At 44.0% G+C, this 18,439-nt stretch overlaps 1 protein-coding gene across 10 annotated transcripts in view; it reads left to right on the plus strand.

The window, feature by feature from the left end:
• lmo3 (LIM domain only 3) overlaps window positions 1-18,439 on the plus strand; it is a 90,929-nt gene that overhangs the window by 66,093 nt on the left and 6,397 nt on the right. For all 10 annotated transcript variants that reach the window (XM_063072443.1, XM_063072438.1, XM_063072435.1 and 7 more), the window contains exon 3: window positions 2,144-2,269. In XM_063072443.1, coding sequence (XP_062928513.1) covers window positions 2,144-2,269 — 126 coding nt within the window. The remainder of the gene's footprint in view (window positions 1-2,143; window positions 2,270-18,439) is intronic.

An 18,439-nucleotide genomic window follows, 5' to 3' on the forward strand; every position in this document is an offset into this window, starting at 1 on the left:
AATGCTCAGCAGGTTAGGCAGCATCTGAGGAGGGAGAAGCAGAGTTAATATTTTAGGTTGCTTATTGACTTGAAACATTAGCTCTTTGTGTTTGAAACTACTGAGCATTTCTAGCATTCTGGCTTTATTATGCATTCAATATACAACAGTAGTGTTCCAAAATGTACATTTTAAAGAGCGTTCATCTTCCAAACTGGCTAAGTCATCTTCCTCTTAGTTGTGTTTAGGTGGTGCTTCTCGGTGCTTTGAGGTGATCTGCAGATATTGTTCTATTGCAGGTTGCAGATGGTTAGTCAGTGCTAGATGCTGGCACAGATCACTGGGAGAGTTCAGTGGGTCAGAACAACGTCTGTGAGGCAAAGGGTGTGGGTCCACATTTCAAGTTCAGACCCTATGTCAGGACTCTTGATGTCTTGTTCCAGGTGTCTGAATTCAGTGTGTCATTTTGCAGAGTTAATACTCACTGCCTGACCCCAGGAAAAATACAATGTTTAAAGCAGAAAATCACCAAGAAAAGCATGTACATCTTTGAATTGGTAAGCCTCGGTGTTTCAAATAAAGATAAGTTTGTTTCCCAAGTGCACTGTACTCTTGAGGTGTTGGTGTTATACAACAGTTTCCTGTTTGGCATGTGGAAAGTAAGGACTATTCATACGGTCTTGCAAAGGGAGAGTAGGGGGCCTCGTACAATGTCGGAAGCACCGTTAACTCTCTGACGATTGTCCTTCGCATTCAGATATTTAAGGTCTGTGATTGATGCTGTTTTGTATAGATATCCTATTACACCTTTCCCTGCTCAGATTTGCCCCTCTTTCGAGATGAGTTAACTCTGTGAACTTTGAATTGATTTTTAACAATGTGTTCTGTGTTGCTGTGAAATCCGTTACATTATCATTCTGCTCTGAAAAGGGGACACTTGGCCCAGTGCATTTATTTTGTGGAAGAGCTACCTAATTATTTGCACCCTGTTGCTCTTTCCTAAGTGCCCTGCAAATTATTTCTTGAAATATTTATCACCTTCAAAAAGATATAAATGCTGTCCAATTCCGGTACTTTTTACCAAGAATATTACTAATTATCATTCTCGTATGTTTATATTTTTTAAAAATCTCCATCTACCTGCTGGTCCTCATGCAAGTGATTTCTGCTAAAGGTGATCTATGATTACCATAAGATCATAGGAGAAGAATTAGGCTATTTAGCCCATCACATTGTCTGCAGCTGATTACTCGAAGACAGCTAATTATTTTCTTCTCAAACCATTCTCCCTGTAACTAATAATCCCCTTATTAATAAAGAAACTACCAATCACAGCCTTGAATGCACCCAGTGACTTGACTCCCACAGCCCGCTGTGGCAACAAATTCCACAGACTCACCCCATTCTGGCTGAAGAAACTCCTCCTCATCTCACTCCTGAAGGGATGCCCCCAGATCCCAGACTCTCCCACAGATAGGGATATCTGTCCCATGCCCACTCTATCCAGGCCTCTCCATATTCAGTAAGTTTCAATGAGAGCTGCTCCCTCATCCTTCTGAACTCTCCAGTTAATGGAATCATTTGCTGCTTTTAACATTGGTTCTATCTGTGATGTAGAAATGTCTCCTGGTGTTTCACCGCTCTGACGATGAACCCTTGGGCCTCTTCTGCACAACTTGAGATCCCTCGCATCTGTCGTCAACCATGCATGAACTGAAAGCTTGAATTAGGGTTCTCAAGGCCTTAGGCTAAAGTTGAGTGGGAGCATAAAAGCTATCCCAGCAGAGATGTGGGAAGGTAAATAAATGCTGAGCCAGTGAGGGCTACCTGAGGTGGCATGGTAATGTAGTGGTTAACACAACGCTTTACAGTACCAGTGACCCAGGTTCAATTCTCACTGCCGTCTGTAAGGAGTTTATACGTTCCCCGAGTGACCACGTGAGTTTTCCCCAGGTGCTCCAGTTTTCCCCACAGTCCATAGATTGGTCGTTGTAAATAGTCATGTGATTAGGCTGGGTTAAATCGGGGTTTGTTGGGTACCATGGCTCAAAGGGTAAGAAGGGCTATTACTTTGCGCTGCATCTCTGTCAATAAGTAAGTAAATAAATGGATCCAGAACTGCCCGCAACTAGTGCTGAGTTTGTTGGTCTTCCTCGTTTTGCAGGTTGTTTGGTGTGACGGGGAATTGTGCCGCATGCAGCAAGCTGATTCCTGCCTTTGAGATGGTCATGAGAGCCAAGGACAATGTTTATCACCTGGACTGCTTTGCCTGTCAGCTCTGCAATCAGAGGTAAAGTTTTTTTTTGATCAGAAGTCCTCATTGCCAGCAGTGCACGCGGAAACCCAATTAGTTAAAAGAATGTAACATCTGGTACTCACTGTAAATTCAAATCATTTTTCAGAAACCCATCTGCTTTATATTAGATTTTTGACTATAGAAAATGCTACCCATTAATCACCACAAAGTCTGGCTTGACTGTATAATGTTCCCCTACTTCAAGAAAATGCAGTGAGCGTTCTTCAGGCAACTTAATATTCTGGAATTAACACCATAAACTATTAATTGAAAATGTGTCAGCTTCTGATCCTTACAGTGTTGAAGTTTTGATTAACCAATAGCATTCATAGGGTTAAACAAATTAATAGTAGAGCATGTTTAAATAGTGATGGAGATACCAGTACTTGCCAAGAAGCCAGCTCTGCACATTAATAGGAAAATTCATTAACGTTTCTACAGCCTTTGGGGGCCTTCCTGCCAACTCCAATCCCCTGAGGGTAATAATTGTGTTGAAGTCTATAAATATGTAGGATCTAATATAAAAATGATACATTGTGCAATGTTTGTTCATTAGCTTGTGGCTGAGGTGTGTGTATATTAAATTTAATATTTTAGAAAATTAATGAAAGCACGTTTCGGATTCTGGTGGAAAAAATTGTATTCAGGAGAGATTAAATCGCCTGGCTTTAACTTTCTTAAGTAACAGGAAAGTAGCTTCAGAAACTATCCCTAATCCTTGTGCAATACTTCCACAGGTCTGGTATTCTATTTTCGCAATATTGAGGAGAGAATAACTCAGGAAAGGTTGTAGTCGGGTTGCTTAATGAGCTTTGCAGTCATGAAGGTACAGCAAAATGGAATAACTATTTAAACAAACCCTTTATTTTAGCTTAGAGTGTATTCCCATAATATGGGTGCAGTACCTGTTTGTAACCATCTTTGAATACAGGGCACTGTCTGACCCAGGACAGCAGAAGACACAAATGCATTATGAACATCCCAAACCAACCCTCTTTGAATGATGGATCAAAGCAGATTGGTGTGGTGGATATGACTTTTGTGAGAGACGAGGATCTCCAAGGCTAACCTGTTACTGCATAATATCTTCTATCTATCTATATGTATGTGTATCTGTGTGTATGCGTGTGTGTATATGTATATGTATATATATAAATATTGGTGGAACAACTGACTTACAGTACTGTGCAAAAGTCTTAGGCACGTATAAAAAGTCTGTAAAGCAAAGATTCAAAAATAATGAAATGATAAGTTTCTAAATAACAGAAGATTTACTATAAAGAGCAGTAAACAGTAAAAAAAAAACTAAATCAAGTTAATATCTGGTGTGACCACCTTTGCCTTTAAAGCTGCATCAATTCTCTTAGGTACACTGTCATGCAGTTTTATATGAAAATTCGCTGGTAGGTTGTTCCAAGCATCTTGGAGAACTTGCTCAAGACTTTGGCTGTCTTGCTTGCTTCTGTCTTTCCGGGTAATCCAAGACAGCTTTGATGATCAGGGCTCTGTGGAGGCCATACCAGCTGAAACCATATAAAAAACACAGGGTGTCTAAGACTTTAGCCCAGTACTGTACATAGATAGATAGATAGGTATACTTTATTGATCCCGAGGGAAATTGGGTTTTGTTACAGCCGCACCAACCAATAATAGAGCATAAATATAGCAATACAAAAACCACAAACAGTCAAACAACAAAATGCAAACTATACCAGATGGAAAGTAAGTCCAGGACCAGCCTATTGGCTCAGGGTGTCTGACCCTCCACGGGAGGAACTGCAAGTTCGATGGCCACAGGCAGGAATGAACATCAAGAATTGATAGGCTTTCTGGCTAAGCCATTATGCAGAATATGCTAGAAAACGTGAACTGTTTATCCCCGTTATTCACAGCATGCTGCAATGTACGTGGCTGAACTCGAATTCTTAAGGCTAATATTTGAAATGCTGAATGAGCGTTTCAGATGCCTGAATTAGCTGTAACAATTGACAGAATGTTAGCAAAGCTACAACTATGTTACCTGATGCGGATTATTGGGGACAGGCTACCCTGTGAGTTTCAGTCAGGAGCAGGTACAACATAAAAGACTGTTGGAATGACAGTAATGGTAGGGTTGGTCTTGGTAACTTATTGATCGCTGCAGAAACAAATGCAAGGACCTACAGAAAAGGTCAGAGTTCACTAAATTTGATTTGTTTTTAAATTATTTACAGTAATAAGTAACGGTGCACGTTCTTCCTGATACATAGTTGTAAATCTCTGTAATATTAAATACCAATGTAGCAATGCATGCCATTCTGGATTTCCCTTTTTAGGGAGGATCCTTTAGTTTTGCAAGAAACGCCGCATAGATTTATAAGAATGATATCTGAACTTTGAGGGTTAAATTATGAGGAGAGATTATACAACCTGCAGCTGTATTTTCTGGAGAGGCACCGGGTGCAAATGGTGAAAGTTCTTTTACTTCCATGAAATTTTAAAAATGAAGCTAATACTCTATATCATTATGTACGATCCAGCAGAACACAAGAGTAAGATGTTTATCAGCAAACTTTCCAAGACTAAGACAACATGTAAAGTGTACACCATTGCTGTTCTTACACAAATAAAGATCAAAGTTGAAGATATTAAGTGGAATTGAAAGGGTGGACATGGTGAAGCTTATTTCTCCTGAATGAAGAAGATAGGACTAAAAAACTTAGAAGGAGTATTATCAAAAATATATATGTCTGGAGGATGGTAGAAGTCTGATTGCTGAATCTGGTGTGTCCAGAGTGAGCCATGTTTCCATGAAACACAGACTACAGCAATTCCTCATTTCCCTCCTACTCCCATATTTGATTAACTTTGCTTATTTCTCCAGCATATGATGCTTCTGTTTTCTTCTTACTGGACTGTGCTTACATGGCACCTGGCTCACTTGTGCTTCACTGAGAAATAACTTATTTCTTTGCATATGGCACCTCTATGTGGTCATCACACTTCTATCTATAGAGTCTCCTTGATCTGACAGGGAGAATAGATGGTACATTGTAAAAAATGTGTAGCCATCTGATGTCAATGATATCATTAAGTAAACTATTAAGTGCTGATATAAAATCCCTAAAGGTTTCAAGAATACGTGTTGAGGCACACATTGAAGTTTGGCACAGCCACTGCAAGGGCTCAGTGGGGAAGGACCACAGTAAAGGTTTCTTCTGCTACAGGACAAGAAGGGGCCAGTTTGGGTGAGGAAGTCCCTCAATTATTGCAGTAGTGTACCACGCTGGGGCCCACACCAGTGGCAATAGTGCTATTGATTTTATAGACATGTAATAGAACACCACTTAATGTGTTGTCTATAAATTTAAGAATGAAAAAGCATTGAATAGTTTATTCTTGCAAATGATTTTTTATTATGAATGAAGTTTATTTTGTTTTAAAATATCCCTAAGGGTTGTGCACTATTACAATGATCATGGATTATTATTGATATTGTATATACCAGTCATTGAACTTCCTGGGAACAGTTTCCCCCTTTATAGCCCTGTTTGTTATGCTACAATGTTTATAAATGTGTTCCTCTGAATTGGTTGTGGTTTAGGTGGAGAGGTGTTGGGTGGAAATGATAGGGCTTTCCTTCACATGATGTGCAATATGCAGTCCAAACCGTGCTCCCAACAGTGAGACTACATGTGGACTACTGTGTACAGTACTGGCTTTAATTAAGGAAAGATATAAATGCATTTAGTGATATCTGGAATGAGAGGGTTGTTTTATGTGGAATGGGTGTATGGGATAGGTTTGTATTTTCTAGAGTTTTGAAGAATGAGAGAGAAGTTGATTGAAATGCACAGGATCCTGTTAAAATGGATATGTGGAGGATCATTTGGAGGTGTTTAGAACAGTGGGTCACTGTTACCGAAGAACAATTCACTCACTTAAGGAATGTGGATTTTTTTTTCTCTCTGAAAGTGATGAATATTTGGATCTCTGTTTCCTTTGAGGAAAGACGTCTTTGATTTTTTTTAGGACAGGTAGTTTTTTGATAAACGGGGATAAAAGATATGTAGGAAGGAGCGGATGAGGTTACAACCAGAATAACCATGTTCTTATTCATTATGGCTAAGCAGGCCCAAGAGACCAGGACATCACCTCCTGATCCTACTTGACTAATATCTTTGGTAGATCCTTGGCGAAAATCCTGATGATAACACAAGGAAATGCATTGCGGGCAGCTTACAAAAGTGCTAAATATGTCTTCTGAACTATTCTCATTGCAATCTGCAGCCTGTAATTTCACTTTACGTAATGTACTTTTGAACTGTCTTAATGAAGTAACAATCACAGGATCTTCTGAAAGGCTCTCAATCATGCAGTTACGGCATCTTTAAACGAACAAAGATGTATCGCCATAGCTGAAAGAGGGAGGGGGGAGAACTCCAAGCCAGACTAAAATGATGAGATATGAAACTTCCTCTACCCAGTGTCTTGTTAGCAAATGTACACTTGCTGGAGAACAATTCTGAGGACCTAAGGTCAAGATTGCTGTATCAGAGGGAAATGAGGAATTGCTACGTTCTGTGTTTCAGCAGGATGTGGCTCACTCTGGACATGCCAGATTTGGTACTCAGACCCAAGGGCTTTTCGATACACAGGGTAGACCGGACTGCTGATTCAGAAAGGCAAAAGGTGGGGGGGCGTGGTGTTCTGTGTTTCATAATAAATTCTTTGTGGTCCTTGGATGCAGCAGTCTTATCGCACTGTGTTCCCCCGACCTAGAACATCTAATAATTAAGTTCAACCATTCTACTTATGAAGAGAGTTCTCCTCCTTGATCCTGACCACAGTTTACATAAGGCCAAAGGCTGATGTTAAGGAGGCACTCGAAGTATTGAGTGCCAGCATCACAAACAAGAAACAGCCTACCACGACACCATTCATATCATTATTGGGGACTTCAATCAGGCTTGATTGAAGAAATCTCTGCCCAATTATCATCAACAAATCACCTGCAGCACCAGGGGACCCAACACACTCGACCACTGCTATACTATGATTAGGAATGCCTACTGCTGCATACCTAGACTGAATATCAGGAAATCTGGTTTGTTGGCTGCCCTCCACCTGCCTGCATACAGGCAGAGGCTAAAGATCAAAGCTCCAGAAGTAAGGACAACAAAGAGGTGGCCATGTTGCGCAGACAAGCAGCTGTGGGATTGCTGTGAGTCGGAGGATGTTCAAGTACTCATCAAAGGATCTGAATGAACACACTACAGTTGTCCTGGACTTCATAAAAATAGTTATAGATGAGTGTGTCCCCTCAAAATCACTCAGAGTCTTCCCCAACCCGAATCCATGGATGAACCATGAGATTCACAATCTGATGAGGGCAAGGTCAGTGACATTCAGGTCTGGTAACCAAATAAAATACAAGAGCTCCAGAAATGATCTCGGAAAGCCATCTCAGATGCGAAGTTGCAATTGCGGACCAAACTTGAATCACTGAAGGATGCTTCACAGCTGTGGCTGTGCTTGAATGCCATCACCTCCTGCATAGAAAAATAGGTGACAACAAAGTTTTGCTCCCATATAAGCTCAATGCCTTTTATGCTCGCTTTGACCATCAAAACATTGAGGTAACTGCACAAACTTCCACGGTCCCGAATAACTCTGTGATTTCCGTCTCTAAGGCCAACATGGGAGCATTCAGCTCATACGAGGTGACCTGTGCTGACCAACTGGTTGGAGTGTTCATCGATATCTTTAACTTCTCACTTCAGCAGTCTGAAGGCTTCAATTATACCAGTGCCTTAGAGGCATGTGGTGAACATGTCAGTAAGCTTCGAGACCTTGGCCTCAATAAATCCTTCTGCAACTGGATCCTCAATTTCCTCACTTGCAGACCCTAGTCAGTTTGGATTGGCAATATCTCCTCCACAATCTCTATGAGCACAGGTGCACCGGAAGGCTGTGTGCTCTACTTGTGTTACTGTGAGGCTAAGTACAGCTCCAATGCCATATTTTAAGTTTGCTGATGACACCACTGTTGTTGGCCAGATCAAAAGTGGTGACGAATCACCATGGGAGGGAGGTTGAAAATCTGGCTGAGTGGTACCATAACAGATCCCTCTGATACAATGTCAAAAAGACAAAGGAGCTGATTATTGCCTTCAGGAGGAGGAAAGCAGAGGTCCATGAGGCCATCCTCTTCAGGGATCAGAGGTGGAGAGGGTCAGCAGCTTTGAATTCCTCGGTGCTAACATTTCAGAAGATAGATCCTGGGTCCAGCATATGAGTGCCATTACAAAGAAAGCAAGGCAGTGACTCTATTTTCTTAGTAATTTGCAAAGATTTGGCATTTCATCTAAAACTTTGACAAATTTCTATAGGTGTGCTGAGGAGAGTATCACTGGGTTTACTATGGCTTGGAATGGAAACACCAATGCCCTTGAACAGAATAGCCTACAAAATGAATGGATATAGCCTAGTCCACCACTGGTAAAGCCCTACCCACCACTGAGCACATCTACACGGAACAATGTTGCAGAAAAGCAGCATCGGTCATCAAGTAGCCTCACCATCCAAGCCATGCCCTCTTCTCACTGCTGCCATCAGGAAGAAGATAAAGGAGCCTCAGGACCCACACCACCAGGTTCAGGAACAGTTATTCCCTTCAAGCATCATGCTCTTAAACTAAAGGGGATAACTTCACCAAACTTCACTTGCTCTGTCACTGTACCGTTCCCACAGTGTATGAACTCAGGCACTCTTCATCTCATGTTCTTGATATTTATTGCTTATTTATTATTTTTATTATTTCTTTTTCTGGTTCCTCCTTTTTGTGTTTGCACGGTTTGTTGTCTTTTGCACACTTCTTGTTTGTCCATCTTGTTTAGTGTGGCCTTTCATTGATTCTATTGTGTTTCTTGGATTTACTTTGAATGCCCACAAGAAAATGAATCTCAAGGTTGTATATGATGACATACATGTACTTTGACAATAAATTTACTTTGAACTTTGAACTTTTGGGGGGGGGGGGACTGCAAACAGGAGCCTGGTGGCTGTTGGCCTTGAACATCTGCATCAGCTGAAAAGATCAGGAGTTGGTGGCATCCTTTCCAAGAAATATCTGGTGCTGTTATCAGTGCAACACTGCTGGGGTGATGGTAGAGGGGATATATTTGAGAGACTTAAGAGAAACTTAGATAGGCCCATAGATGAAAAAAAAATGGAGGGTTATATTGGAGGGAAGTGTTAGATTGATCTTGGAGTAGGTTGGCAGAGACATTGTGGGCTGAAAGGCCTGTTCTGGGCTTTGTTCTCTGATTGTCACCTGGGAACACTTCATTGCCTGTCTCCACACATTGAGATGATTTAAGTAACCACGGCGAATTTAGGATTACTGGATATCTGATAGCTACAGAGTAAATTGATAATGATGGGTGACAATGACGCACACTGTTTATTTCAGTCTCATTTGATTACAACCAACCTCCCATTCGAGGGGAGGCAGGTGGTAATGTTGTGACAAGACTGCAGTGTTACCAAAAGAGTTCTTAGTTAAGGTTTCCCTCTCCCATAAGTAAAACATTTTGGAGGAAGAGGAGTACCGGCTCTCTTGTTCCATGACATGTGCCTCAAAACGACAAATTTCAGTGGTACTAGTCAGAGGTAATAAACCTGATGTGATTCCTGGGCGTTTTGCATTCCTTTACACATCCAGCTCAACACTATGGTTTTCACTCACCTCTTTGAGCCACGTTTTTGCAAGGACACTACACCACTTCAATATTTTCCTCCTTTTGCTTTGCCGCTTTGTTTTATCGTCATGTTGCGTACTTTGTCTGACTGACCTCCCATCCCAGCTGATCAGGTGTTACTCACTGAGCTGCCGTGTGCCTGCAACAGGAGAAGGAATGCCTTTTTTACTTTTACTGATTGAGTAGCTTGAAACTTAGAATTGGTTGGTCTTCTAGCAAACCTGTTAATTACATATCTGTTATAGCTTCACCATCAAAATCAGGAATATTTCAGTGTTTTCACTTACTTGGCTCAACACCAGGTCTTGCCTTAATACCTATCCATGACTGAACCCATTACTTTAGCAACTTGTGTGAGACCCCCTCAGCGGTTAGCACAGTGCTATTGCAGCTCCAGAATTCAGAGTTCAATTCCGGTCCCAAATGCAAGGATTTCATCTGTTCTCCCCGTGACCACGTGATTTTCCTGAGGATGCTCCGCTCTTCTCCCTCAGTCCAAAGGCGTACCAGTTAATAGGTCATTGTAAATTGTCCTGTGATTGGGACAAGCGTGGGGCAGTGCGGCTCATTAAATGGAAGGGCCCGCCCTGCACTGTAACTCTAAGTAAAAGAAATATCCCAGCTCTCCATTTTTAATGAGCATGCAAGTTAGTCCAGCATTTTATCACTCAACGAGCATGATTGAAACAGATTTGGGACAGTTTTCTTGTGCAAAGCATGTTTGCCATTTTTCCTACATTCTCATCGTTCGGAGGGTGCTGAATGTTTAGTTCTGTTTTTCATGAGAATTTCTTTGTGAAGAATGCTCCTTATGCCTAGATTTGCGGTTATCCAGCCTACATATCCTGGTTCTTCTGTTCTGCTTCAGTGAATTTATTCTTTGGGTTTACCGTTCTGCATTTGTTTCTGTAAGCTTCCATTCTCAGTCTTCTTTCAAAGTTTCAGTCAATGTACCCTTGTTAGCAGGACCAGCTCTCTTCAAGTTGCAATTCTTCCGTTTGTGTCTCCTGTCACGGCTCTGTTTTGGGAAACGCCCTGCTGGTCTGCAAACACACTGCTTTTACTGTCTTCCCTTCGAGCTTTTGCCAAGCTAAGTGATGAGTCCCAAGAAGCTCTCAGATTATGTTCAATTTCCACTTTAACTCTTTCTATACGATTTAAGCATGTTTAACCATCTTGTAATAGAAACATAGAAACATAGAAAATAGGTGCAGGAGTAGGCCATTCGGCCCTTCGAGCCTGCACCGCCATTTATTATGATCATGGCTGATCATCCAACTCAGAACCCCGCCCCAGCCTTCCCTCCATACCCCCTGACCCCCGTAGCCACAAGGGCCATATCTAGATCCCTCTTAAATATAGCCAATGAACTGGCCTCAACAGTTTCCTGTGGCAGAGAATTCCACAGATTCACCACTCTCTGTGTGAAGAAGTTTTTCCTAATCTCGATCCTAAAAGGCTTCCCCTCTATCCTCAAACTGTGGCCCCTCGTTCTGGACTTCCCCAACATCGGGAACAATCTTCCTGCATCTAGCCTGTCCAATCCCTTTAGGATCTTATACGTTTCAATCAGATCCCCCCTCAATCTTCTAAATTCCAACGAGTACAAGCCCAGTTCATCTAGTCTTTCTTCATATGAAAGTCCTGCCATCCCAGGAATCAATCTGGTGAACCTTCTTTGTACTCCCTCTATGGCAAAGATGTCTTTCCTCAGATTAGGGGACCAAAACTGCACACAATACTCCTGGTGTGGTCTCACCAAGGCCTTGTACAACTGCAATAGTATCTCCCTGCTCCTGTACTCAAATCCTCTCGCTATAAATGCCAGCATACCATTCGCCTTTTTCACCGCCTGCTGTACCTGCATGCCCACTTTCAATGACTGGTGTATAATGACACCCAGGTCTCGTTGCACCTCCCCTTTTCCTAATCGGCCACCATTCAGATAATAATCTGTTTTCCTATTTTTGCCACCTAAGTGGATAACTTCACATTTATCCACATTAATTTGCATCTGCCATGAATTTGCCCACTCACCCAACCTATCCAAGTCACCCTGCATCCTCTTAGCATCCTCCTCACTGCTAACACTGCCACCCAGCTTCGTGTCATCTGCAAACTTGGAGATGCTGCATTTAATTCCCTCATCCAAGTCATTAATATATATTGTAAACAACTGGGGTTCCAGCACTGAGCCTTGCGGTACCCCACTAGTCACCGCCTGCCATTCTGAAAAGGTCCCGTTTATTCCCACTCTTTGCTTCCTGTCTGCTAACCAATTCTCCACCCACACCAATACCTTACCCCCAATACCGTGTGCTTTAAGTTTGCACACTAATCTCCTGTGTGGGACCTTGTCAAAAGCCTTTTGAAGATCCAAATATACCACATCCACTGGTTCTCCCCTATCCACTCTACTAGTTACATCCTCAAAAAATTCTATGAGATTCGTCAGACATGATTTTCCTTTCACAAATCAATGCTGACTTTGTCCGATCATAATGCCATGGTGAATGGGGATGGGAGGGGGCCGGATGATCGGTTGTATGCATATGTCACTGCATGAGAATTTCTCTGGTAAAACATTTCTGTTCAGCACATACTACTGTTCTATGCATCAACCTTTAAATAAGTTGCCAAACTATGCAGTCAAAGAGCTGGAGAGGAGTGGAATCTGCAGAAGGGGATCAGGAAGAGAGGGTCCTGATGCAGAGTTTCAACTTGAGAAGTCAACAATCCTTTCCCCCAACGCCTGCTGCCTGACTCACTGAGTTCCACCAGCAGATTATTTGTTGCTTTTCATTCCTTCATCTGCTGAAAATGCTAAACTGTTATCTGCAACCTCCAACTCCGGCCTTGAGCCCCAGGCTGGGTCTTCTTACACTGCTGCTGGAACCCGTCTCCCCTTCCCCCACCACCACTCTGCAACCTTGTCTGTCTCAGGTCCCAGCGCCAGCTGTAGGGTGCTCGGAGACTCCATCTTCCTCTCACCGCACCATCCCCTGAACCACTCCAAATTTCCCCTCTCCTCAGACACTACCAACCCCCTTCCCCCACTCCGATCCCAGTTATCATCCATGCCGGGAATTCACCATTCCCTCTGACCTTCTCTCTGAGGCAGAACGTTCACCTTTGTCCCCCTGCGCCCACACCTCAGCGAGCTCTGCACCCGCCATGATGCTGAGCTCTTCTTCCACCACCTCCATCTCCACGCCAAATTCTTTGGCAAGGGCTCTCCACCCTGTACCGATGACCACTTCTCCCATCTTCAGCCCGCCTCCTCTTCCTGGACACCCTGCCCTGGTCTTCTGCTACTCTGGACCTTCTCATTGCCAACTACCAATGGGACATCAACCATCCCGACTTCAACACTCCTCTCTCCAATTCCAACATCACACCTTCCGAACACTGCTCTCCACTCCCTCCGCACTAATCCTAACCTCACCATCAAACCCACAGAGAATGGGGAGCTGTAGTAGTCTGGCAGACTGACCTCTACTTCGCTGAGGACCAGTGACAACTCTCAGACACCTCCTCTTACTTACCCCTCGAACAGGCCCCCATCAAGGAGCACCAGGCCATTGTCTCCCACACCATCATCGACCTTATTAGCTCTGGGGATCTCCTATCCACCGACACCAACCTCATAGTTCCTGCACCCCATATTTCCCGTTTCTACCTCCTACCCAAGATCCACAAACCCGCTCATCCAGGTAGACCTGTTGTTCTTGACCCACTGAACTCATATCTGCATACCTTGACATCCCCCTAGTTCAGACCCTTCCTACCTACATCCGTGACACGTCACACACTTTTGATCTTTTCAATAATTTCAAATTCCCTGGCGCCCATCATCTTATTTTCACTGTGGATGTCCAGTCCCTATACACCCCCCTCCCCCAACAGGAAGGCCTCAAGGCTCTCCATTTCTTCCAGCAAGTTCCCCTCCACCACTACACTCCACCATCTAGTGGAACTTGTCCTCACTCTTAATAATTTCTCCCTTGGCTCCTCCCACTTCCTTCAAACAAAAGGTGTCGCCATGGGCACTCACATGGGTCCCAGCTATCCCTGCCTTTTTGTCAGCTACATGGAACAGACTATGCTCCAAGCCTACAATGGTGTCCGTCCCCCACTTTTCCGACGCCATATCAACAACTGCATTGAAGCTGCTTCCTGCATCCATGCAGAACTCGTCAACTTCATCAACTTCGCTTCCAACTTCTACCCTGCCCTCAAATTTACCTGGTCCATTTCTGGCACATCCTCCCTTTCTCAATTTCACTGTCTGTCTCTGGAGACAGCTTATCTACTAATGTCTATTATAAACCCACGGACTCTCACAGCTACCTGGACTATACCACCCCGTTACCTGTTAAAAAAAACACCATTCCGTTCTCTCAATTCCTCCATCTCTGCTGCATCTGCTCTCAGGATGAGGCTTTTCATTCCAGAACGAAGGAGATGTCCTCATTTTTCAATGAAAGGGGCTTTCTTTCCTCCACCATCAATGCTGCCCTCAACCACATCTCATCCATTTCATGTACATCTGCTCTTACCCCATCCTCCCGCCACCCTATCAGCAATAGGGTTCCTCTTGTCGTTACCTACCACCCCACCAGCCTCCTCATCCAGCACATAATCCTCTGGAACTTCCACCATCTCCAATGGGATCCCATCACCAAACACATCTTTCCCTCCAACCCTCCCCCCCCCCACACTTTCTGCTTTCCACAGGAATCACTCCCTACGCGACTCCCTTGTCCATTTATTCTTCCCCACTGATATCCCTCCTGGCACTTTTCCTCGCAAGTGGAATAAGTGCTACACCTGCCCCTACACCTCCTTCCTCACTACCATTCAGGGCCCCAAACGTCCTTCCAGCTGAGGCAACACTTCACCTGTGAGTCATGTTGGGAACATCTACTGTGTCTGGTGCTCCCAGTGTGGCCTCCTGTATATTGGGGAGATCCAATGTTGATTGGGAGACCTCTTCGTCGAGCACCTACGTTCTGTCCAGTAGAAGACGCGGGATCTCTCAATGGCCTCCCATTTTAATTCCACCTCCAATTCCCATTCCGATATGTCAATCCATGGCCTCCACTACTCTTGTGATGAGGCCACACTCAGGTTGGAGAAACAACACCTTGTATTCCATCTGAGTAGCCTCCAATATGATGGCATGAACATCGATTTCTCAAACTCCTGGTAATGCTCCCCCCCTTCACCATTCCCCATCCCTTTTTCCCTCTCTCACCTTATCTTCTTACCTGCCCATCTGGTGCTCCTTCCCCATTTTCTTTCTTCCCTGGCCTTCTGTCCTCTCCTATCAGGCTCCACCGTCTCCAGCCCTGTATTACTTTCACCAATCAACTTCCCAGCACTTTGCTTCGTCTCTCTCCTTTCAGGTCTCATCTATCACCTTGTGTTTCTCTCTCCCCTCCCCCACCTTTCAGACCTACTCCTCATCTTTTTCTCTCCAGTCCTGGAGTCCGAAACGTCGACTGTATTTTTTTCTATAGAAGCTGCCTGGCCTGCTGAGTCCCTCCAGCATCTCGTGTATGTTGCTTGGATTTCCAGTATCTGCAGAGTTTCTCTAGTTTGTGATCTCTTTACCCTTGTAAGTAACTGTGCGTTACACTACAATCCCATACTTTAAATCTAAGCAGTACTAATTTAAAATATAGCAAAAATTAATCATCACACAAAGTGCCAAATCTTCAAAGAAGATTCCACTACCGATCAGCATACAAGTGTACTGCCTTTACATTAAAACGTACAAAGTGCTTTTATTCTTCTTGCATAACACTTGAAATAAGTAGACTTTTCAGCTTATTTAAAAAAACAAATCCTGCGCAGATTATGCATTGATTTCCGGCGGCCCACTCAGCGACGGGAGCAGAGCACAGTGTTGAGGTTTCTCGCAGGTCAGCAACGCTTGCTTAACAGGAGAGCTTTGTGGGTGTTCAGACATTCCGGAGGCCCAATCAGCGGCTGAAGCAGAGCACAGAGAATTAATTAAAGTACAGAAGGGACAAGTGTGGCAACCATTGTTGGGAGTAGACCAGTGGTGAAAGTAGGAATGTCAGGCTCCAGCTCAAAGGATGCTTTGACTTGAAACAGGCGTTGGCTCAGGGTGAGTTTCTGTTAAGGTTTCCCTTTTTCCTCACCTCCTGTAGCTAGTGCAGTAAATGGCTGTGGGTGTTCTTCACACTGGATGTTGGAGTCCTGGGAGATCCAGAGTCTTCAGAGGAACTACATCTGCATGAAGTGCATCCAGCTGCAGCTCCTTGAAGACTGTGTTAGGGATCTGGAGCAGCAGCTGGATGACCTTTGGCTTGTACGGGAGAGTGAGGAGGTAATCGATCAGAGTTACAGGGAAGTAGTCACCACTAAGTTGGCAGAAGGCGAGTAGCTGGGGGACTGCCAGGAGAAATGGAAATGTGAATAGGCAATTAGCGTAGAACACACCTGTGGCCATTCCCCTCAAAAAATGAGTATACTGTTTTGGATACTGTTATTGGGGATAACCTCCCAAGGGAATGCCACGGAGACCAGGTTACTGGTCCTGAGCATGGCTCCGTGGCGCAGAAGGGAAAGAGAGAGAAGAGAGGAGCAGTAGTGATAGGGGACTCAATAGTCAGAGGAACAGACAGGAGATTCTGTGGACATGAACAGGCCACCCGGATGGTACGTTGCCTCCCAGGTGAAAGGGTCAGGGACACTTTGGATCACATCCACACCATTTAAGAGGGGGAGGGAGAGTAGCCAGATGTCTTTGTACGTATTGGTGCCAATGACATAGGAAGGAAAATCAAAGAGGTCCTGAAGACAAAATTTAGAGAGCTAGGCAGAAAGCTAAGAAGCAGGTCCTTCCGGGTAGTCATTTCTGGAATTCTACCTGCACCGTGCACCAACGAGGGTAGAAACAGGATGATTTGGCAGATAAATGTGTGGCTGAGAAGCTGGTGCAGGGGGCAGGGCTTCAGCTCTTGGATCATTGGGATCTCTTCTGGGGGAGGTATGACCTGTAGAAAAGGGGCCGGTTGCACCTGAACACGAGGGGGACCAATATTCTCATTGGCAGGATAGTTAGAGCTGTAGGGGAGGGTTTAAACTAATTGGGGGGGGTGGTGGGAACTGGAGAGAAGGGACTCAGGATAGGACAGTTTTAAAAAAGCAAGGATAGCATGCAGTCAGACTGTTAGGAAGGGTAGGCAGATAATAGGACAAAATTGCTGCTATCAGGGCGAATATCAGTGCATTAGGGATGCAGAATCAAAAGCGGTAGCAAATATAGCACTCAAAGTATATCTCAATGCACAGAGTATCACAAATAAGGTGGATGAACTTGTTGCACTTTTACAACATCATACCTGACAGTCTGTGGCCATCACTGAATCGCAGCTGAAACATGATTGTAGTTGGGAGCTGAATGTCCAAGGTTACACGTTGTATTGGAGGGATAGGAAGGTAGGCAGAGGGGGTGGCATGGCTCTGCTGGTAAAGAATGGCACCAAATCAGTAGAAAGATGTGACATAGGATCAGAAGATGTTGAATCCTTGTGGATTGAGTTAAGAAAGTGCAAGGGTAAAAGGACCCTGATGGCAGTTATACAAGGCCTCCCTACAGTAGCTGGGATGTAGACCACACACTACAATGGGAAATAGAAAAGTGTGTCATAAGGGCAATGTCATGATAGTCATGTGAGATTTCAACCTGCAGATCAGTTAGGAAAATAGGGTTGGTAACAGATCTCAAGAGGGTGAGTTTGTAGAATGCCTACGAGACAGCTTTTTAGAGCAGTTTGTCTCCGAGCCTGTGAGGGGATCAGCTCTAATAAATTTGATTTTTTGTAATGGGGAGGGAACGTCGACTCAGACCATGAGAGGCCTGTGTCGGGCATTTTCATGCCTTACAAGGCGTAGATTGGAAGTCTGTGTGGGGCGCCACTCCTCACACAGACTAGAGCAATGTGTGATTAAGTGCCTTGCTCAAGGGCACAAACACACTGCCACAGCTGAGGCTCGAACTAGCAACTTTGAGGTAGTTAGACGAACACCTTAACCACTTGGCCACGTGCCCAACACGTAATGAGCCGGAGGCAATTAAGGTGCTTAAGGTAAAGGAACCATCAGGAGGCAGTGATCGCATTATGACTGAGTTCCGCTTGAAATTTGATAGGGAGAAAGTAAAGTCTGTTGTAGTATTTCAGTGGAGTAAAGAAAATTACAGTGTAATGAGAGGGGAGATGGCCAAAGTAAATTAGAAAGAGATGCTGGCAGGGGATGACAACAGAGCATCAATGTTGTGAGTCCCTGGGAAAAATGAGGAAGGTGCAAGATAGATATATTCCAAAAACAAAGGAATACTCAAATGACAAAATAGTACAAACGTGGCTGACAAGCAAGTCAAAGCCAA

Source organism: Mobula hypostoma, chromosome 20 (genome assembly GCF_963921235.1).
Source record: "Mobula hypostoma chromosome 20, sMobHyp1.1, whole genome shotgun sequence".
In the NCBI taxonomy this organism is placed as follows: Eukaryota; Metazoa; Chordata; class Chondrichthyes; order Myliobatiformes; family Myliobatidae; genus Mobula; species Mobula hypostoma.